The 23,374-nt window shown below is 42.9% G+C and overlaps 1 protein-coding gene across 4 annotated transcripts in view; it reads left to right on the forward strand.

Annotated features, from left to right (window-relative positions):
• LOC115475758 (proton-coupled amino acid transporter 1-like) overlaps window positions 1-23,374 on the forward strand; it is an 81,439-nt gene that overhangs the window by 17,556 nt on the left and 40,509 nt on the right. For 3 of the 4 annotated variants that reach the window (XM_030211721.1, XM_030211722.1, XM_030211723.1), the window contains exons 3-4: window positions 10,190-10,327; window positions 17,250-17,340. In XM_030211721.1, coding sequence (XP_030067581.1) covers window positions 10,194-10,327; window positions 17,250-17,340 — 225 coding nt within the window. In that variant the 5' untranslated portion in view covers window positions 10,190-10,193. Of the gene's footprint in view, window positions 1-10,092; window positions 10,158-10,189; window positions 10,328-17,249; window positions 17,341-23,374 lie in introns of those variants that run through there. The other variant, XM_030211724.1, reaches the window with a different exon arrangement.

A 23,374-nucleotide genomic window follows, 5' to 3' on the forward strand; every position in this document is an offset into this window, starting at 1 on the left:
ATTAGTTCAAACATCAATATTATCTAGACTCGATTATTGTAACGTAGTTTATATCAGTTGCTCTAAGACATTGCTTAAACGATTCCAGCTTATTCAAAATACGGCGGCATGATTGATTATACTCTGCAGGGAGGTTTGATTTTGTTTCTCGGTTGCTTGGTAAATTACATTGGCTTCCTGTGAGTGCATGGGCTCAGTTTAAGCTGTGCACTTTAATTCTGAAGATCATGTATGGAAATGTTCCCTCGTATTTAGGTGACTGGGTATTGTTACATAAAAGGCCTATCAATAAAACTCGTAATCAGATGCTTTTAGGTTTCCCATCAGTAGGACAGGTCATAAAGTGCTGAATGTTTGATACCTTTCTTTACTATCAAGCTGCTTTTCTGTGGAATCAGAAGGAGATTATTGTTTATGAATGTAGGCATGTATGTGCAGAATTAATGTCTTATATTGTAAGCCGCTTTGACATGCATTTGAAACGTGGCTTTAAAATAAATTAACTTTAGAGCGAGGATATTATTACTGTGACATGTCTTGGGCTGGTAATATATTATACATTTAATATCTGTATATTTACTTACGTATGCCAGAACATTGAAGACAAGTGGGTTATATTCCTCTGCCAGCAGATGGAGACAAAGAGAAAAAAAAGCTTAGGGCTAACTTAACTCCCTTTATAGGGGACTGGTACTGCCTCCTGCTGTTCAGTGTTTGTCTCCAACAAATGGTGCAGACGTGAACTGATGCAGCAGGATTGTTAGGCTCCCAGGGCTATGGTGTCTGGGCTATCCTCCCCTGATATAGTTGAATCCTAGTTAGGTTTGCTGGGAGATGGTCTTCAGGCTGATTGCTCTGGTAGAGCTGATACTGGTAAGTGTGCTCCCATGCCTTCTCAGTGCAGGACAGGGATGGATCAGGAGGTTCAAATCTTAATTTTTCTCCTCCCCCCCCCCCCCAACTCCCTCCTGCTAATCTGTGTTTTTTTTCTGTGCAGGAAAACCCTTTCACTTGGAAGCCACTCTTGTTATTCTTTTAATGAAGAAGAAAGAATAAAAGAAATAGCCTAGAGTTGTGAGCTGCTAGCAGCAGTGGCCATAAGCAATGAAGGCCGCGGCATTGGCTGACGGTGGTGGTGTTGGTGGGGGGGGGGGGGGGGGGGGGGAGAACCTGCCAAGAGTGCAGTGGTGGAGCACAGCAGGAAAAGGATGTTTGTGGCAGATGCATAAGCTTGGGGCCAAACCTTTGTGGCCCAGTTGCACAGGCACATGGACACAGGGTCACGGGAAATCTTCAAGATACCAGGCAGCTTTTCTATGTTCTAGGAAGTCCATGGAGCAGGGCCACAGTGGTCTCTGTGCTGGTGAAAATGGCTGATGCAACCCTATTTACTTCCTCAAGGTGTTCTCCTTTTCATCCTTTCATCTCTTGGGGGGGTTTCTTTGTCTCCAAAAGAAAAAGAAGTTTTGTCCCCTTGCTGGATTTCCAGATCCCTCTTTTCCACATTTTATCACAAGAATAGTTCTCTCTCCAGATTCAAGGCTCAAAGGTAGTGGCTCTGGGTTCAGTACTTTGGGCATGCATCTCCCACATTTCACCTGTCTCATTGGTGATCACACATATGCAGAATTTTGAAACTCCTCCTCTTTATAGGGGTCCAGAAGTACTCACATAAATGACTGTCCACAGTTGTCCCCTGAGAAGAATAAAACAGGATTTTCTTCTAGTTAATTCTCTCCTCAGATGTGGGCCTCGTAGGTTGATGGGGAATCCTTCTTCTGGATGATAGATGAGGAAGCAGAGGCCCCAGTGAGGAGTCAACAAGTCCTTAGTCCAGGGAGGGTAGTAAATCAAGGAGGAAGATACCTATGTCTTTGAGAGCAGTACGATTTCCTTTGCCTTATATTCATATAACTCCTGGAAGAAGATGAGGTGAGGTAAGATGTGGACTGGGAGAGGGACTTGAGTGCTGTTTTATGGGAGGCTTTATAGAGGAAACTTCTATCTACAGCTCATTTAACTTGCACTGTTGTGGTGCGGTAGAATTTTGTTAGAGCTGACTTTCGTGGTACCCCAAGATATGAGAACTGGCAGAAGCATCCTTTCCCTTACTATGGGTCATATTGGGCTCTCTGTGAGTGGATCTTGAATCAACCTGGTGAAACACCAAGAGAAGAAAATTCTTTACCAAAGGAGGATTCAAGCAAGGTTAGCGAACTTGTTTCTGGAAGACCTCTCTCCATTCTGTTTTATGACCTTGGCCATTAAGAGGAGTTTACAGCCTATGGTTGGCACAAAGGAGGTCCACATAGTTGGGCTTCGATTAGATTTTTGGAACCTCTGTGGGATCAACTCTTTGGAGCATGCAGTATTTTTCCTTGAAGTTTCCCTTTCAGTTTTTTGGTTGTTGTAGTTAATTTTGTTTTTATGCAGTGTCTTACAAATCAAATACAGATAAACAACTGGCCACTAGAAATACAGCAGATAGGTTAGCCCCCAAAAACAAAATAAGGGAAAACACAATAAGAAAAAGTAGAGAAACCATACTTAGTAGCCCACTATGGTGGTGGTTGGGGAGGGGTCAGAATTAAAAGCAAAGCCTAATAGGGAGTGACTTCAAGGAAACAAATATAATTGAAGATGGAACTAGGAAATTTGCCTTATTTTGATATTAGGCCATCGGAAACCTTTTGTCGCTGTATGAAATGCAAGCATTTTAGGTCTGAATAGGGGTTGCCATTCTCAGTTTGATGTAGGCCCTTAGTTTTGCACATACCATGACAGTAATGAACCTCACTGCTAAGCAAGGGTATGTGGAGTATGATCTTTTCCTCTCAGATTTAATGCTAATGCTCACTGCAGTATATGCATAATGTCAAAGAGCGCTTCCTGCTGTTCTTAAGATATAGTGGTGCTGTGGGTGCTTGAGCACCCCCAATATTGAGAGAATTCCTTGTATGTGTCCAGGGAGAGGTTATGTCCATTTTGCTTAGCACCCCCAATAATTCTGAAAAGTTGGTTCCTATGTGTACAGGCAACCTGTCCAAGTGTGCTTATTAAGTCCTGTTAATCAAGCTGTGGCACTCAAAATGATAGGAAATATTTTTGTATCTTTCTGCCATATTTTCTTGGTCTCTGACTGCATTTCTTGGTATTTGAAGGTATTTCCTCTCTCCACATGATTCAGGGGGTAATCACTTGGGGCTAATAGCTCTATGATCAATACCATTCTGGTGTTTTTCTCTTTTACCATTATATCTGGTTTCCTTATATCCAGCTTTGTATCAGTGGGAATGGGGACCATTTCAGATGATCCCCATTCTCCGTAATTCTCTTAGGGTCATGATCTCAGTGCTTTTCCAGTACAGCGATTTTGTATTGTTTATAAAGTTTCCAATGAATGAGATCTGCCACCTTGATATGTCTTTCTGTATAGAACTTTTCTGCCATCAGAACTTCACAGCTCTTTCTTAGAGAATCAACAGATGTTTGTTATATCAGTTTTCTCCATAGTTGATGTGAACCATCTCTCCTGTAATCTCCTGTTCTGGACTGTAACTCTCAATCGCTCTCCTTAGGTTTCAATTCCTTCATGTGTCTGGTTTTGATAAATGAATGGTTCATGGAGTAACATTTTGTATTTCCCTCTATGCATTTGCCACTTGACTTCGCCTCATTTGCTGATCTAATTCTTTTATGAATTCTTTCTCTTGTTTTGCAAATTTTGTTGCTTCCTTCCATATGTATACTGGTGGATTTTCACTCATTACTTTTACTTGTTGGAACATTTGGCCAAGTTTAATGATAGAGATGGATTCTGGATGCTTACTTTCATATTTCAGTACGTTTGCGTGTTTGGTTCTGATGATGTTATTAAATAAGCCTGGATACCTATGATAGCTTGATAGGTATAATCTATTTCCAAAAGTCCCATTTTCCTTCAGCTTGGAGAATGTACTGTCTTGACATACATTGATTCTTAAAAATGAGCTTGTGGGCATGGAGTTTTCCTGTTTGTAGATCCAGTTTTTTGAGATTTGTAAGAGGCCAGTCTACAATTTCAAAATTGTATGAGAGTATAGGAATTTACAGTTGATTAATGGCTTGTGTCTTATTCCATGATGTTAATGTGCTCTTGAGTATCAATTTTAGTATCTTGTAATAGTCTTTACTGATGTTTTCTTTCAGTAATTTATGCCATTCCTCAGCCCTTGGATATTTGTATAATCCTTCCTGTTCAAGTTCCTTTATTTCACTACCATCAATCAGAGGAATATTTTAAGTTTTGGTCAATTTACCTCTAAGGAAGGTTGCCTTAGCATATTTATCTAGGCCAAAAGTCATTTTGATGTGTCATCTAAGAAGCATTTCATTTCACAGAGTTGTTCCACTAATTGTTTGTCACTGGAACTATACAGTTTCAAGTCATCTACAAAACAGTAAGTGGTATTTAACTTCTTACATAAGTACATAAGTATTGCCATACTGGGAAAGACCAAAGGTCCATCAAGCCCAGCATCCTGTCTCCAACAGCGGCCAATCCAGGTCACAAATACCCGGCAAGATCCCAAAAAAGTACAAAACATTTTATACTGCTTATCCCAGAAATAGTGGATTTTCCCCAAGTCCATTTAATAATGGTCTATGGCTAACCGCCTTTACCACATTCTCTTGCAACAAATTCCAGAGTTTAATTACACGTTGAGTGAAGAAACATTTTCTCCGATTCGTTTTAAATTTACTACATTGTAGCTTCATCGCATGCCCCCTAGTCCTAGTATTTTTGGAAAGCGTGAACAGACGCTTCACATCTACCGGTTCAACTCTGCTCATTATTTTATAGACCACTATCATATCTCCCCTCAGCTGCCTTTTTTCCAAGGTGAAGAGCCCTAGCCACTTTAGCCTTTCCACATAGGGAAGTCGTCCCATCCCCTTTATCATTTTCGTCGCCCTTCTACTACTACTACTATTTATCATTTCTATAGTGCTACAAGGCATAGGCAGCGCTGTACACCATACACAAAAAGACAGTCCCTGCTTAAAGAGCTTACAATCTAGATAAGACAGGTAAACAGACAGAACAAATAAGGGTAAGGATAAGGACAGGGCCCTTCTCTGCACCTTTTCTAATTCCACTGTATCGTTTTTGAGATGCGGCGACCAGAATTGAACACAATATTCGAGGTGCGGTCGCACCATGGAGTGATACAAAGGCATTATAACATCCTCATTTTTGTTTTCTATTCCTTTCCTAATAATAACATTCTACTTGCTTTCTTAGCCACAGCAGCACACTGAGTAGAAGGTTTCAACGTATCATCAACAACAACACCTAGATCCTTTTCTTGGTCCGTGACTCCTAACGTGGAACCTTGCATGACGTAGCTATATTTCGGGTTCCTCTTTCCCACATGCATCACTTTGCGCTTGCTCACATTAACCGTCATCTGCCATTTAGACGCCCAGTCTCGTAAGGTCCTCTTGTAATTTTTCACAATCCTTCCATGATTTAATGACTTTGAATAACTTGGTGTCATCAGCAAATTTAATTACCTCACTAGTTACTCCCATCTCTACATCATTTATAAATATGTTAAAAAGCAACGGTCCCAGCACAGACCCCTGGGGAACCCCACTAACTACCCTTCTCCATTGAGAATACTGACCATTTAACACAACTCTCTGTTTTCTTTCTTTTAACCAGTTTTTAATCCATAATAGAACACTACCTCCTATCCCATGACTCTCCAATTTCCTCTGGAGTCTTTCATGAGGTACTTTGTCAAACGCCTTCTGAAAATCCAGATACACAATATCAACCGACTCCCCTTTATCCACATGTTTGTTCACCCCTTCAAAGAAATGTAGTAGATTGGTGAGGCAAGATTTTCCTTCACTAAATCCATGTTGACTTTCAGGGGCATTTTTGAAACAGAAGGGCGCCCATCTTCCGACACAAATCGGGAGATGGGCGTCCTTCTCTCAGGGTCGCCCAATTCGGCATAATTGAAAGCCGATTTTGGGTATCCTCAACTGCTTTCCGTCGCGGGGACGACCAAAGTTCCCGGGGTCGTGTCGGCAGTGTACTGAAGGCGGGACGGGGGCGTGCTTAACATATGGGCGTCCTCGGCCTATAATGGAAAAAAGAATTGCGTCCCTGACGAGTATTTGGTCGACTTTACTTGGTCCCCTTTTTTTCACGACCAAGTCTCGTAAAGGTGCCTGAATGGACCAGATGACCACCGGAAGGAATCAGGGATGACCTCCCATTACTCCCCCTGTGGTCACCAACCCCCTCCCACCCCAAAAAAATTAAAAAACATTTTTTTGCCAGCCTCTATGCCAGCCTCAAACGTCATACCCAGCTCCATCACAGAAGTATGCAGGTCCCTGGAGCAGTTTCTAGTGGGTGCAGTGCACTTAAGGCAGGCAGACCCAGGCCCCCCCCCCCCCCACCTGTACACTTGTGGTGGTAAATGTGAGCCCTCCAAAACCTACCCGAAACCCACTGTACCCACATGTATGTGCCCCTCTTCATCCGTAAGGGCTATGGTAGTGGTGTATATTTGTGGGGAGTGGGTTGGGGGGAGTTTGGGGGTTCAGCACCCAATGTAAGGGAGCTGTGCACCTGGGAGCAATTTGTGAAGTCCACTGCAGTGCCCCCTAGGGTGCCTGGTTGGTGTCCTGGCATGTGAGGGGGGCCAGTACACTAGGAATGCTGGCTCCTCCCACAACTAAATGGCTTGGATTTGGTTATTTTTGAGATGGGCGACCTCGGTTTCCATTATCGGCAAAAACCGAGGTCGCCCATCTCTAAGGTTGAGCATCTCAACATTTAGGTCGACCTAAATGTTGAGATTTGGGCGTCCCTGACTGTATTATCGAAACGAAAGATGGACACCCATCTTGTTTCGATAATACGGGATGCCCTGCCCCTTCACGGGAACGTCCTCAGAGATGGTCGCCCTTAGAGATGGTCGTCCCCGTTTGATTATCCCTCTTCACATCTCATTAATCCATGCTTTTGAATATGCTCTGTAATTTTGTTCTTAATAATAGTCTCTACCATTTTGCCCGACACCGACGTCGGACTCACCGGTCTATAATTTCCTGGATCTCCTCTGGAACCTTTTTTAAAAAATTGGCGTTACATTGGCCACGCTCCAATCTTCCAGTACCACACTCGATTTTAAGGATAAATTACATATTACTAACAGTAGCTCCGCAAGCTCATTTCTTAGTTCTGTCAGTACTCTGGGATGAATTCCATCCGTTCCAGGAGATTTGCTACTCTTCAGTTTGTAGAGCTGCCCCATTACATCCTCCAGGTTTACAGAGAATTCATTAAGTTTCTCTGACTCGTCAGCTTCGAATACCATTTCCGGCACTGGTATCCCACCCAAATCTTCCTCGGTGAAGTCCAAAGCAAAGAATTCATTTAATTTCTCCGCTACGACTTTATCTTCCTTGATCGCCTCTTTTACTCCTCGGTCATCTAGCGGGCCAACCGATTCTTTTGCTGGCTTCCTGCTTTTAATATACCTAAAAAAAATTTTACCATGTGTTTTTGCCTCCAACACAATCTTGTTTCGAAGTCCCTCTTAGCCTTCCTTATCAGCGCTTTACATTTGACTTGACATTCCTTATGCTGTTTCTTATTATTTTCAGTCGGTTCCTTCTTCCATTTTCTGAAGGATTTTCTTTTAGCTCTAATAGCTTCCTTCACCTCGCTTTTTAACTACGCCGGCTGTCGTTCGGTCTTCTGTCCTGCTTTTTTAATACGTGGAATATATTTGGCCTGGGCTTCAAGGATGGTGTTTTTGAACAGCATCCACACCTAATGTATTTGATTTCCTTTGTATACTTCAAAGTTAATATCAAATCTGATCATATTATGATCACTGTTATCAAGCGGCCCCAGCACCATTACCTCCTGCACCAGAACATGCGCTCCACTAAGGACTAGGTCTAGAATTTGTCCTTCTCTTGTCGTCTCCTGTACTAGCTGATCCATAAAGCTGTCCTTGATTTCATCAAGGAATTTTACCTCCGTAGCATGCCCTGATGTTACATTTACCCAGTCATTATCGGGGTAATTGAAATCACCCATTTTTATCGTGTTGCTCAGTTCGTTTGCGTCCCTCATTTCCTTTAACATTTCTGTATCCGTCTGTTCATCCTGGCCAGGCGGACGGTAGTACATTCCTATCACTATCCTTTTCCCCTTTACACATGGAATTTCAATCCACAGTGATTCCAAGAAGTGTTTTGTTTCCTGCAGAATTTTCAATCTGTTTGACTCAAGGCTCTCATTAATATACAATGCTACCCCTCCACCAATTCGATCCACCCTATCACTATGATATAATTTGTACCCCGGCATGACAGTGCCTCACTGGTTATCCTCCTTCCACCAGGTCTCAGAGATGCCTATTATATCTAATTTTTCATTTAGTGCAATATATTCTAACTCTCCCATCTTATTTCTTAGGCTCCTGGCATTCGCATATAGACATTTCAAACTATGTTTGTTGTTCCTGTTTACATCTTGACACTAGCTATCTTTAGGATTAAGGCTAAACCCAGAAAGTTAATAAGAGTACTCAGTGAGTTAAGTGCCATATAATACAAAAGTGGTGACAGGGAGTCTCTCTGAAATATGCCTTGCTAAATCTTGATGTATGGAATGACAAGGTGTCTATCTTCATACTGCAGATGTAGTGTGGTTTACAACTTTTTCATGGTAAATTTGATGTACTCAATCCAGGAATTATTTTGTACATTTCAAGGCAAGTTATTATCCAGGAATGTAGGATGTTATCAAAGGCTTTCCTATATTCATTCCATGTTATACTGAGATTCTGCTTTTCTGAGCACTAGCCATGATGACTTAATTCAGCATTAAGCGGTCTTTGGTTCCTATTGCCCTTCTGCTCTATTGCCAAAATGTTGTTAGCGTTGAAATGATCACATATTGGCACGTTTTGCAGTGCATAGACTTTAGGTAGACAAATTATGGGTCTGTAATTTATAGAAACATTATTCACATCTCCTTTTGAATGACGAAGTGTTCTTTCTGTTATTGACCTTTATTTATTTATTTATGTTGCATTTGTATCCCACATTTTCCAGCATATTTGTAGGCTCAGTGTGGCTTACATAGTACCGGAAGGCGTTTGGCGGCTCCAGTGAGAACATTACAAAGTGATATTGTGGGAGGATAGAGTTCCTGTGGTAAAGTCACGTTTAGGGAAGCGTGCAGTGGAGGAAATGAAGTTATGTCCATTACGTACTTTAATTTTGTTGTGTCGCAGAGATCAGGCATTTAGGTTGGATCATTATGGTGTTAAAGTCTGGTTACCTGACCAATTGATTTGTACAATCTGCCTGGTGTTGGTGGAGCCATCTTGGCTCTAAATTGGTCCTGAAAGTGATGCAGTCGTCTCTCAAGGAGGTGATCATCTTGGACCTCACTAGCATGAATTTGCAGACACTTTAGGCTTGAGGAATCTTTCTAGGCAGAGCCCAGATATTTTCCTAGAAGATAATGGCAGGACAGAAGCCTTGTCTCCATTGCATTCCTGTTGTAAGCACTACGCCTGGTTGTTAAGGCTGGGAGAGTCTCTACCTTAGTCATAAGAGTCTTGAGAGCTGACATGACAAATTTCTGTCTCTCTTGTTTGGCCTCATCTGGCATGGATGATAAGGAAAGTGAAATATAAACTTACCTGTTAATTTCCTTTCTTTGAGGGTTGCCTGACCAGTCCAGAAACCCCAGAGGAGGCCACGGTGTCAAATTTACAGACCAACAATTTCAGAAAATGAACAGCAAGTGCATTATTGCCTGTTCTGAAGTATTATCTCATCTCTAGGTTACTGAACAAGGAGAGAAGTTTTCAGCTATTGGTTTAGTTTGGATAGTGTGTGAGAAGCTCAGATAAAACAGTTTATTGTTGCTGTCTTTGATAAGTTTATAACTTAGGTTGTTACCATTGACATAGGTATACAGAAGGGCAGAAGGCAGTACCAGCCCTCTATAAGGGGAGTGAAGTCAGCTCCGAGTTCGTTTTTTCTCTGTCTCCATCTGCTGGCAGGGAGACATAACCTATTCATCTGGAATGGTCTGGCAGGATTCAGTGAAAAGAAGTTAACAGGTAAGTTTAAATTGCACCTTACTGTTTTGCAGCGTGATGGCTCATACCAGGTTGAAAAGTGAGAATTATAATGACTACAGTTCCACAGAGGTCAGCCCTACTGATGATAACTCAAGCTTTACCTCAGAATCCAGTGACTATGAGAGGCAAGGAGAAGTCACTGGCACAACGTAAGCAGATACTTCTTTCTATTAGGCTCTTTTTACACTGCATTGCTGACTTACCTTGAAATATAGTTGAACTCAAATAGGATGGTGCCTGTTAGCAGATTTTTTAGAAAATCCTCTGCTAATTAAGGACATGGCATGTTCTCTGCACACAGCAGGAAATGCAGGCACACTAGTTGATGATGTCACCTAATGACAGGGCATTTTGGACCTGATCTGCCAAGCATTGATATTGTTTTAAGGGACCAATATTCAAAATGGTTTAACCAGGTAGGGAGGCTTTGGCCTGGTTAAACCATGCTGAATGGGCAGTGTCACTGACTATCTCCTCTAACCACTGCAGCACTATTTAGGGCCGTGCTAGGGTGGTCTGGGGACAGAATCAGGGTGGGGCTGGTATTTGTCCAGTTAGTGGCAATATTCAGTCCACTATCCAGATAAGTAAGCACATAGTCTGGAAAGCAAAAGACTGTCCTAATTTTATCTGCTGAGCTATCCAGTCCTTAGTCTGAATATTGGTCTAGGTAACTTCTGGGTAGCTGCACTGACCTGGATAGTCAATGGCAGTGCCCAGACATAGCCTGACATTGAAGATCCAAGCTTAATTCGGCCCATGGCTGTAAGCAGCTTAAAAACCGCTGTCTGCCATGGGCTGAATATCATGACCTAAATTCATTGCTAAGCATGAGCCCAGTCTTCATCATCCACTTGGTGGTACCAGATGCAAGGCATTTCATCAGAGCCTCAGTCAAAACCTGGTAGCTACTTTTCAAGTTTCTTTATTTCTTGATATACCGCTATTGAGTGGGTGCTAACAAAGCCACTCCTTTCAAGGGAAGATTGATTAATGTCCCTGGATCTAAAAGATACTGATTGCCACACACCAATCCATACCAAACATTGGAAATGTCTGAGAATTCACTTTTCAGGACCAGCATAACCTATGTCATGTTCTGTCCTTCGATTTTTCATCAGCACCAAGAGTATGTAACAAAGGCCTACCTGTGGCAGCAGCTTGCCTTCAAAAGAAAGGTCTCCTCATATTCCCATACCTCAACAACTGCCTATCTGCGTTTGTGGATTCAGTACTAAGTACCAACTTAATATTCATACATCATTTTTATTTTCAATTTGAAAGGCAGTATATCAAGCGCACTAAACATAAACATTGTACGTACTTTCTATTCTGGAAATACTTGCATATCTCGTATATTGGCCTAGATTCTATACATGGTGCCTAGAATATAGGTGCGAAAGAAAAAGAGCTATTTTATAAACCACACTTTAGACGTGGTTTTTAGAATAGCGCTTAACATTGGAAACCGCGACTACATTTAGACACAACCATTTACACCAATGAAAACCTGGTATAAATCCCTGTGTGTAAATTTGGTGCAGATGCTTTAAATGCCAGGAATGCCCCCTACCTGCCCATGCTCCTCCCATGGCCACGCCCTGTTTTTGGGCCCATGCAATAGAATTTACACGCATCTCTTTATAGAATATACCTAAAAAGATGCACATGTAAATTCTCTTTATTGCCCACGAGTGCTGATAATTGCTTGTTGCCCAATTAGCACTAATTGTTATTCAGGTAAGCTGTGCATGCAAATTTGGCACACTCCGAATTTACGTACACAAATCAAAGCGCCTTATATAGAATTCAGGGGATTGTGTATTTGCAGGGTGAACATGGTCAGGACTCACACTTAAGAGTGCAGCTTATAGAATTCTGTAAGTCACTGTCAGGCTTTCAAGGCAGAACCTGGGTTCATGAGCCCTTGGGCCACTGCCAAGGAGCGGCAGTGGCAGGCAAAACCACTGCACACCAGAGACAAGGCAGAACTCTGGCAGGGATAGCTAGACTTCACCTGCACTTGACCACCCTTCCTCAGGAGTTGAGGCCCTGGGTGCAGGTGGCCGGCAGGACTTACCGGACAGGGCAGGAACTGGAAACCAACTAGGCTGAACAGGGTTAGGACTAAGGGTCAGAGGGGAAAGGAATAATCATGGACAGCAAGGCAGGAAACTGGGCTAGGACTCACAGACAGACAATACTAACTAGGCAGGCAATGGACAGGCTAAGGGTCAGGACTGAAAGCTGCAAAGCAGCCACTAAGAAAGGAAACACAGACAGGTAAGAGACAGAACTGAAAGCTGCCAGGCAGCCACTAAACAAGAAACACAGACAACCAAGAACTAGACAGAGAAATACAAACAAGAAACAAGACTGGGAAACAAGCAATACAGTACAAGATAAACTACACAAAGACTAGACTAGAATCAGGCAAGAATCTCAGACAATAAACTGGACTAGGCAGAAGTGCACAGAGCACACCAGCATACCAGGGACCTTAGGCGATGCAAAGGCAAACACAGAAGTTTCTAGGTGATTAATAAAGCCCATCAGCACCTGAGGCTCAGCTGCAGCAATCTCAAGGCAACTACAGGTGCTGTTCAGGCGCAAACAAGAAAGACAAGTCTGACAGCCTGGAAGATCCGGACCGGACTGGGCTGAAGCCTGGAACAGGTAGGGACAGCAAGACAGTCTATGGCAGCCACTGGTTCTGGTCATCAGAGGGCGAGGGGAACACAAACCAAGAAGCAGGCAGAAAGCATACTGAAGCATAGAGAGGCTCAACACACACAGGTGCAGTATAGTGGAGTAATTAGAGCCATGCTGGAAGCAGCCAGCACACAGAGACAGAGGCAGAGCTAACTCAGGCAACACACACAGGTGCAGTATAGTGGAGTAATTAGAGCCACGCTGGAAGCATTCAGCACATAGAGACAGAACTAACTCAGAAAGGACAGACAGAAACCAGCTCAGAAGCTGACCCCCAGAAATAAGGTAGGCCTGAGAGGGGTCACGACCACAGCCGGGACAGTCACATCCCCGTTCCCTTCAATTAGACGTGAGCATTTACACCAGTTGTACGACTAGTGTACATTTATATAAGGCACCTATACCCCGCAAGATCCCTAAGAGCTCCCTGTGGTTTACTACAAAATCACAAACAAGGCATTCCCTGCAAGCTACTTATATATACCGTTACTTATTAAATAATTGATAAAGATGTGTTTTAAGAGCCTTCTTAAACTTATTTAGACTAATGTATTCTGATTTTCAATGGTAAAGAATTCCACCACTTTACAGACTGAAAAGAAAACAGCCCATCAGAAACAGATCTGTAAATAACACCTTTAGGATTAGGATATTGCAGTAAAAGAGCTAATCTATCTAATAAGTCACTGTGACATTGTGAAAGAGTTATGAGCTCCAATAGATATGCAGGAGCTAAACCATTCAAGATAGAAAAAGTAATTGTACACAATTTAAATACAACCAGTGCAATTTCCTCAAAAGTGGAGCTACTGATTCATATTTAGAAGAACTGCAAATCAGTCTAGCTACAGTATGCTTCAATATCTGAAGCTTTTTCCAAGGACTTTCCGATAAGCCCTATAAAACTGTGTTACAATGATCTGTGGTAACGTTAAAGACTGTCCCAAAAATCCAAAAGCATTAAAATACAATTTGGATCTCAATCTCCTTAATCTTTTCACATTGTAAAATCCATTCTTTATCATTTGGTTCACGTGAGGTTCAAAAGATGAATATTCGTCAAAAATTACCCTCAGATCTTAATTTGTCTTTCTAATTGAAATGTAATGATATTTGCAATAAGACTAGTTTCTTCAAAAGGCTTATATTGAGTTCCCGACACTATAAATGTTGTTTTTTTTCATTATTCAGCTTTAAAACGAACAATGAAGTCCATTCATTTACGATTTTAAAACCATAGTCAATCTTACTCTTTATCTCTAAAAGAGAATTATAAAATGGAATCGTCTCTGACATCATCAGCATATATGTATGTATTAAAACCTTGTTTCTGAAGAAGAACAGCTAACTGCTTATGTGATCTGTTATGCTAGTATTGTACAAAGGAAAGTAGGTGACTCTTCCTGATAGAGTTTTCTTTTATATAGGTACCCCTTTGGTACCTACAAATAGGTTCGCATTTATAGAATAGCCTTTTAATTCTTAATTTCATTTTCCTGGTTGTTGGTCCTCATATTTTATGCTTGAGCTTTGTTAATACAGTTATTATTTACTGCCTAAATATGTCTCCATACTTGCTTTTCTTGTGGGCCAGCCTCATTGCGCAATGCAGCCCTCGGTTATGAAATCACCAGCTAGTGTGCGTGCATTCCCCACAGCATACTGAGAAAGTGAAGTTGCTTACGTGTAATGGGGGTTCTCCATATACAGCAGGGGAATGCAGTCGTATTGTCCTTCCCTCCCTGCCTTGCTCGATTTCTATCAATGAGTCTGCTTGGATGTCTCAGCGCCATCTGAAACTAAACATGACCAAGACTGAGCTTCTTATTTTTCGCGCTAAACCAACCTCTCCTCTTCCCCCATTCTCTATTTCTGTGGATAACGCTCATCATTTTATCTCAATGTACCCTGTTTCCCCGAAAGTAAGACATCCCCTGAAAATAAGACCTAGTAGAGGTTTTCCTGACTTGGTAGATATAAGGCCTCCCCCGAAAGTAAGACCTAGCAAATTTTTGTTTGAAAGCAGGGCCGCCGAGAGCTGGACAAGGCTGCCCCCCCTCCACCCACCCTCCGTCGCTCCCTGAACTAACCTTAAACGCCTCCTTTCACCTTTGCAGCAGGGCAGACCTCTCCTTCCTTCCGTGCCCCGCCCTCGCGAATGTTACGTCAGGCGAGGGCGGGACATGGAAGGAAGGAGTGGCCTGCCCTGCTGCTGCTTGCTGCGAAGGTGAAAGGAGGTGTTTAAGGTTAGTTCCAGGAGCGACGGAGGGCGGGCGGGCCAACCCCGATCCAACCCCGATGTTTCCCCGAAAAATAAGACAGCCCCTGAAAATAAGACCTAGCGCATTTTGGGAGGCAAAAATTAATATAAGACAGTGTCTTATTTTCGGGGAAACACGGTAATACTGCCTTGGGAATGCTGGTGCATCCTTAGCAATGAATTTAAAAAATAGTAGGGGGATAGGGAGGCAAGATGGCGGCTGAGTAAGTCGCAAGTGAAGCAGCTCCAGCTTTCTATCCTGAATTACCTTGTAATCGAGTTCCTGATGCCTAAAAGAAGAGGTAGACCACGCACCTGCCCATCGGTGCAGTCTATACCCTCTGCTGGAACTTTAGACCGCTTCATGGTGCCGAGTGTGATTTCAGGAGCGTTGTCTTCGCTGCCGCTGAGTATGGAAGGGGGCCTCCCATACCCGCAGCTTGAAGCTGAAACATCATGGAGCCCCGAGGAGCGTAATCCTCCCCCGATGCCGGCGGAAATCCAAGAAGCAACCCAGGAGACTCGGGACGCGCGATCGTCAATGGGGTCTCCTGGCACGGGCGCTGCTACAGGACTACAGACGCCGATGGCTCCCGCAATTGTATCGGCGGGAGATCAGGGGGAGAGTGCCTTCGGAGAAAATCTGGCAATAGGACGGAGTCAACTACCGAAGAACCCAGCTGAATTTGGCTTACCAAGTAAGTCTTTATTACCCCAAAAACCGAAGGAGATAACTTTAGAATCAATTTGGGAAGCTCTAGTTTGTCTAGAAGCTTCTTTTGGTTTGAAACTCACATTTGTTAATCAGCAGATTGAATCCTTGTCTGGAAAATTACCTTCTTTAGATCAAAAGATGGAAACTTTGAGTAAAGACAATGAAACTAACTCTAAAGCGATACAAAGCTGCCAACAGTTGCAAATCAATTTGATCAAGGAAAATTTGTATTTACAAAATAAGGTTGAAATGCTTGAAAATTATCAACGTTCAAACACGCTTAGACTGTTAAACTTTCCAAAGCAGCCGTTCATACCACCTCTTATTACCTTTAAAAAATACCTTACAGAAATACTGAAAGTACCTGAACAGTCATATCCTCCTATTTCAAAGATATTCTACATAACACCTTTCCTGAAAAGAGATCTTGAACAAGGAGAAAGAGTAATACCCCCAGTAGAGACTGGAGACATAAATCTGACACACATGATAGAGGATGATACGGCAGGCCTTACAGCAGCAACACTCAAAGTTACATTTATTCTGCAGCCCGACAGAGATTGGATACTAAAGCAATATTTCCTACATAGAGCACAGGATTTCCTTGGTTATAAAATAAGAATGTACCCAGATGTCTCGAAGGCAACGCAGAAAAAAAGACAAGAATTTCTTAAACTTCGCCCCAAAGCATTGCAACTGGGTGCGTTGTTTTGGCTAAACTTTCCATGCAAATGTGTTATAAAATTAAATTCTGTTAAATAAATATATATTTTTTGATTCTAAACAACTGACCTCTTTTTTGGAATCTAAGCTAGCTGGCTCATCCGTCTCGCTACCAAGACCTGTGATAACTTCTACGCCGTAAAAGTTTAACACTTGGCTCGTCTGCTTTGCCACCTTTTTCCTTAGCAAATATTAAGAAAATTTCCTGTGGTATAGTTTTGTATTGCTTCCATATTGTGGACTAAAGATGAGCAATAGATCATGATGTGATTGAATTTAGATTTTTTTTTTTGTATTTCCTGTATGTTGTTATGACTAATAGTCATCTTTACTGAACTCAAGATTGTACTTGATTTAAACTGTAAAAGTGATAAAATTAAAAAAAAAAAAAATAGTAAATGCTTGGTAGATTGTGGCTGAGCTGCGCCATCATTGGGTGATATCATCAGCCAGCATTCCCATGTTGTCTACAGAGAGTTCTCATTACTGGTAATAACGTTGCTTTCTAATTGGTTACAATTTGTCTGGCTCAATCTCTTTGCTCTCCTCTCCTCTTTACTTCCTTCCCTTTGTCAATTAATCTGGTAGCAAACCCCTTTGCAACTTTTTAACTCTGTGTTTTTTTTACCCCTCCCCCCCCCCCCCCCCCCCCCCAATTCAGATGGTATCAAACATTAATACATTTGTTAAAGGGGAATATTGGCACTGGATTACTAGGCCTTCCCCTGGCTGTGAAGAATGCTGGTATTGTGGTAAGATGATTTCACTATTTCTAAAGCAGCTGCCTCAAATGCTCTTTGTCATTTCAGTAGTGGTTTTCCTGGCTTTGCTTTCAGGGAAGCAGCAATTGCTTGATTTACATGTAGGCTCTTAGGACCAGATTCTATAAATGGCACCCAAAAAATCAGCGGTGAATATTCCCTCTCAGCACTTACCCCCAGATTCTATATATGGAGCCTAGTTTCAGTGCGGAAATACGCGCATAACTTAATTGGCGGAACAAGCCAATCGGCGTTTTTAATGGCACTTAACAAGCAATGATGAGCACTAATTGGGAATTATCAGAATTTATGCGCCGAAATTGCTAAGCGTATTCTATAAAGAACTACACTTAAATTATAACGCGCATAGTTCAAAATAAATGTGCATAGTTTAAAAGGGGGCGTGTTTATAGGCGTTTTGTGGGCTTTCCAAAAGTTCCGCACGTAATTACAGAATACGGGTCAATGCGCCTTAATCTACGCACATAGATTTACACCACATGTAGATTTATTCACAATGTTATCGACTAATCGTATTCTATAAACCGTGCTTAAATCTTATAGAATACACTTAGTTCTCCATGGATTTATAAGCGCCTTATATAGAATCTGGCTCTTAAAGGCTAACCGGTTATATTGCACGATATAACCAGCTATCGGCTAATATTCAGGGCATCACTGGCTAAGTTTGACGGCCAAATCAGGCTGCCGAAATAGCAGGCCTATCTTTGGCTAGTTCAAGCTTAACCGGCCAGTGCTAAATATGGTTTAGCCAGTTAAGTTTGAACTGGATATTCAATGCTGGTCATCAGAAACTGTATGAAATTTGTTAATTAATTTGATTTGATGGTGAAAATACATTTTCAAATAATTTTTTTTTCCAAAACAGCCTTTTTCTCTTGATAAATGTAAGTCCATAACAGCTAGGTATTTAAATTGCTCAAAAGTGTTTGTTCTGAGTTCCTTTTCTCCTTATACTTTGTGATTGTGGTAAACAATAATTTTTGGTATTCAATAGCAGATGTTATTTTTTTTCATTTGAATTATTTTACTTTTGCTATCCTTTGGTGTTTGATCTATAATATATATATATACAGTGCACGTCGGATAAGCGCATCCTCTGTTTAACTGCATGCTGTACTTTGGTCCTGTTTTTTTGCACCATCAGTTTCTATGGGGACAAACTTTGGATTAATGCACCAAGTGCAAGATTCGCTTATATGCATGGTTCAAGACCGCTCCTCTGCAGGAAAGACTCCGCATAAGCGCTTGCATGGAATATGGAAGCCGATTGGCGCGTGATAACCAATGAGATTTCAAATTTGCTGCCTCTTTAACTGCCACAGGCAGAATAAGTGAAAGAATGTTGTTAGTGTACACCGGGGTCATCGTCATGGCGGAACTGCAAGACTTTAACACTGGCTGAATGAATAGAAGTTCTTAAAAAATTAGAAAATAAACAAAGTCAAGCATCTATTGCTAAAGAATATGGTGTCAATCCCAGTCAAATTTCATGTATCTTGAAGCAGAAAGACCAGCTTCTGGAAGACTGGCAAAACAATACAAATCCACAACGGAAACTAAAACGGGCGGGAAAAGCTGAGGAGGTAGAAGATGCTCTTCTTCTGTGGTTTTCTCGAGTCAGGAGCAGACAGTTTCTTGTCAGTGGTCCACTGCTTATGGAGAAAGCTAACCAGCTAGCTGAAAGTCTTGGACTAACTGAATTCAAAGCCACTGTTGGATGATTGGAAAGATGGAAGGAGAGGAACAACATAAAATTCAAGAAACAGCATGGTGAGAAACAAGACGCTGATGACTGGTGCTGAAAATTGGGTTGTTTCAGTTCTTCCTACCATCCACCTTGAACGAGTTTGCACCTCGTGACATTTTCAGTGCTGATGAAAACGGTGTCTACTGGCGAACGATTCCTACTACTACTACTATTTAGCATTTTTATAGCGCTACAAGGCGTACGCAGCGCTGCACAAACATAGAAGAAAGACAGTTCCTGCTCAAAAAGCTTACAATCTAACAGGCAAAAATAAAGTAATTAAATCAATTAATGTGTACAGGAAGGAGGAGAGGAGGGTAGGTGGAGGCGAGTGGTTACGAGTCAAAAGCAATGTTAAAGAGGTGGGCTTTCAGTCTAGATTTAAAGGTGGCCAAGAATGGGGCAAGACGTAGGGGCTCAGGAAGTTTATTCCAGGCGTAGGGTGCAGCGAGACAGAACACTTTTATTCAAACAAGCCAAAACTACAGGAGGTAAAACGTCGAAGGACCGACTGACGATCCTCCTTTGTTGCAATATGGATGGGAGTGAGAAGTTGGAACCCCTCCTCATTGGAAAGAGCAAACAGCCCAGTTGCTTCAAGAATGTTAAGCTACTTCCTGTGTCATACAAGGCTAATGCAAATTCATGGATGACTGGGGAAATTTGGAAGCAGTGGCTAAAGAAGTTAGACACTAGAATGCGGGCACAAAAGCGTCCAATTTTGTTGCTTTGTGATAATTGTGCTGCACAAAGGGATGATGTCAGGCTGTCTAACGTCAAGGTGGTCTTCCTGCCACCAAACACTACCTCTCTGATCCAACCTATGGATCAGGGCATAATAGCCAATTTCAAACAACATTATCGGGCTCTTGTGATATGTCGTCTGATGAGCATTATGGATGACCAGGCTGGCAAGGATAAACGTGTTGTTGAACTGTCTCGTAATCTATCACTGTTGGGTTCCCTACATATGTAGAAAGAAGCCTGGAATCATGTTACACAGGCAACCATTGTGAACTGCTACAAGCGGGCAAGCTTTGTTAAGGATGTGGAGAGGGATGAAACAGATGCAGCTGTTGCAACGTGGCAGATGAATAGGCAATTGACATCCCATCTGGTGTTACTGAAGAAAAGTTCCATCGCTACGTAGCTGTTGATTACGATCTACAAACAGCTGACGACAGCACTGATGTTGAGATATGCACCCACATAGGCAACAACGGCTGATGATGGAACAGATGAAGAAATGAGCAGCGAGGCACATGCTGACGAAATTCAACAATCTCCTCCTGTCACTTTTGCAAGAGCGCTGGAGAGTCTGAACACCGTGCGGGCCTATCTGGAGGCCACTGGAAGTCAGTGCTATGTGTTACGATTGTGGCCGTGACCTCTCCCAGACTTATCTTATTCTGGTGGTCAGCTTCTGTGCTGGCTTCTGTTTCTTCTTTCTGTTTTGCTAGAGCTGGCTCTGTGTCTGTGGGCTGGCTGCTCCCAGCATGAGTCTAATTGCTTTACTATACTGCAGCTGTGTGTGTTACCTGAGCTAGCTGCCTCTGTGTGCTGGTTGTTTCCAGCGTGGCTGTAATTGCTCTGCTATACTGCAGCTGTGGGGGTTAAGCCTGAGTTAGCTCTAGCTCTGTTTCAGTATGCTGCCTGCCTGTGTCTGGTAGTGGTGACATCATCAGGCAGGGCCTTGATAAGGAAGTGGTGTTCTTCCCTTCAGGGCCTTTGCAACATTTGCTTAGTCGTTTGCTTTAGGTCCAGGTTAGTGGTAGTGCAGTATGCACTTTTGATCTGTGTTAGCTTCCCAGCTTTTCCCTTGTGGCTTGTGTGTTTAGCTTTCCTGCTTTTCCCTTGTAGCTCCCCTGCTTCCCCTTTTGGTGCTTTAGAAGCACTTCTGTGTTTGGGGCTTTGGAAGCTCTTCTGTGTTTGGGGCTTTGGAAGCACTTCTGACTTCTGTGTTTAGCTTCCCTGTTTTTTCCCTTATGGCTCCCCTGTCTTCCCTTTTAGTGCTAGGAGCTCTGCCGGTAGTTTGGTGCTTAGGAGCACTGTAGTTAGTTTAGGGATGTAGAGCTGTTGTGCTTGGTGCTTAGGAGCACCTGTGCTAGTTTATGTGTTTAGGTTCCCTGCTCTTTCCCTGTGGCTCCCCTGCTTTTCCTAGTGGTGCTATTGGTAGCACTTCTGTTAGTATAGGGCTTAGGAAGTCCTTTTGTTGGTTTATTGTTAGGAACACTTTTGTTGGTTTCTGTTTGGAGTTCTTCTGTTGGTTAGGGATTGGGAGCACTTATGTCAGTTTAGGATTTAGGAGTACTGCTGTTTCCAGCTTGTTCTAGTCCTGGTCCCTGTGTCGTCCAGTATCCGGTAAGTCCTGCCGGCTACTCGAACCCAGGGGCTCAACCCTTGGGGGGCAGTGGCTAAGTGCAGGTGAAGCTGTATGGACCAGTCCAGGGTGTTCCAGTCCGGGGGAATTCCAGTCCAGTGTTCCAGTCCTGTGTCCTCCAGTCCGTGGGATTCCAGTCCAGTGTTCCAGTCCTGTGTCCTCCAGTCCGAGGGATTCCAGTCCGTGTGTTCCGGCTCACTGGGCGGTGCCTGCAGTCCCTGCCGGTGCCGGTGTGCTTGCCCAGCGTTGGTTGGTGGGTTTTGCCTGCTGCTGTCGCTCCGTGTCAGCAGCCCAAGGGCTCACGTTTGCTCCAGAGCCCGGCCCCGTGGGCTCTGAACCTGAAAACCTGACACTGACAGTTTTTACCGTCTAGCAGACGTAGTCTATGGCACTCACAGACCCAAGAGTGTACAGAGGACTATAACTGATTACTTCAAGTAAGCCTAATGTCAGTTAACTGAGACTGTATACTGTACATCTCTCTATATAAAACGCACCTCCAACATTCTGAAGCCTCCATAAGTCCCAACATTCCAAATGCATGGTGGTGAAACCCAGAATTCGCCCAGGAGTGTTTGCCCCGCCCTCCGTGTCAAACGTCATGACGTCGAGGGCGGACCAATGACAAACAACCAATCACATCGCGAACACGTTACTAAGCGATGGCAAGTGACGAACGACGCATCGCGGAACAAAGAAAACCAGCAGCACACAGTTGCTACGCAACGACAACAGTAACGCTACAAGGACCAATCACGCAGCAAGGCTACCGAACAAGGGAGCAGAAGGAAGAACACAAACCGGGAACTTCAAAAACAACAAGGAGACGACGAAACTCACTGGAAGCCGATGCAAATTTGGAAAACCATGCTTAAGATCACGGTATGTGCTTTCCCCAGACAAAACGCCCTACCAAAACAAAAAAAAACCTATTCAACAACGGAAGTACAAAAATCCGACTGCTAAGAAGTAGCATACAACAAAAACCAACGAAAAACAAACACTGCAGTCAATAATACGTCCTTAGCTTTCACATTGTGGGGAGAAATGCACCATATAGATCTCTGCTCTCCACATAAACAACGGACACGGAGGGCATAGGAAGGAAAGAAAAAAACAGCACATGCACACTCACTCACACTCTTACCTGGCTATAATGAGCAAATGACCTGCCACTATCACAGGGACTGCTAGCATCTCTCTCACACACACACACACACACACGGGACACAAAGGGAATGGAAGACAAGGAAAGAATCGTTGGGTATGGAAGGGGCGGAAGGGGAGATAAGGCAAGAACTGCCACAAAAGTTTTTTGCTGTGCTATGTACAATTATAATGCAGACTCTTCATTTTGACCCTACTCTTTCACACAGACGCACAGACACACACTTACACTGTCTGTAAATCACCCACACACGCACCCACACACATATACACACTCTCTCACACAGACACACAAACACGCCTCAAATGGTTCAGCTGCCCTATGTACAATTTCACTGCTGACTCTTCATTTTCACATTACCCTTGCACACTCTCTTTCACACACACACACCCACTTGCTCTGTGTCACACAGACACACATACATATACACACTCTCACTCTCTCTAAAACCTTGCTAGCGCCCGTTTCATTTGTTTACGAAATGGGCCTTTTTTACTAGTATAATAATAAACAGTACTGTACATATGTTTATCAGATGTCAAGCTTCTTTGGGTCACAACGGTTAAGTGCACGTTCTGGTTAACTGCATGCATTTCTTTGGTCCCAGACCCTTGCACTTAAGCGGATTGCACTGTATATATATATCTCCTATATAATAAAAAGCATCTCCAACGTTCTGAAGCTGACTCCATGAAAGTGAAGCCTT

This window comes from Microcaecilia unicolor, chromosome 8 (genome assembly GCF_901765095.1).
Source record: "Microcaecilia unicolor chromosome 8, aMicUni1.1, whole genome shotgun sequence".
NCBI classification, from domain to species: domain Eukaryota; kingdom Metazoa; phylum Chordata; class Amphibia; order Gymnophiona; family Siphonopidae; genus Microcaecilia; species Microcaecilia unicolor.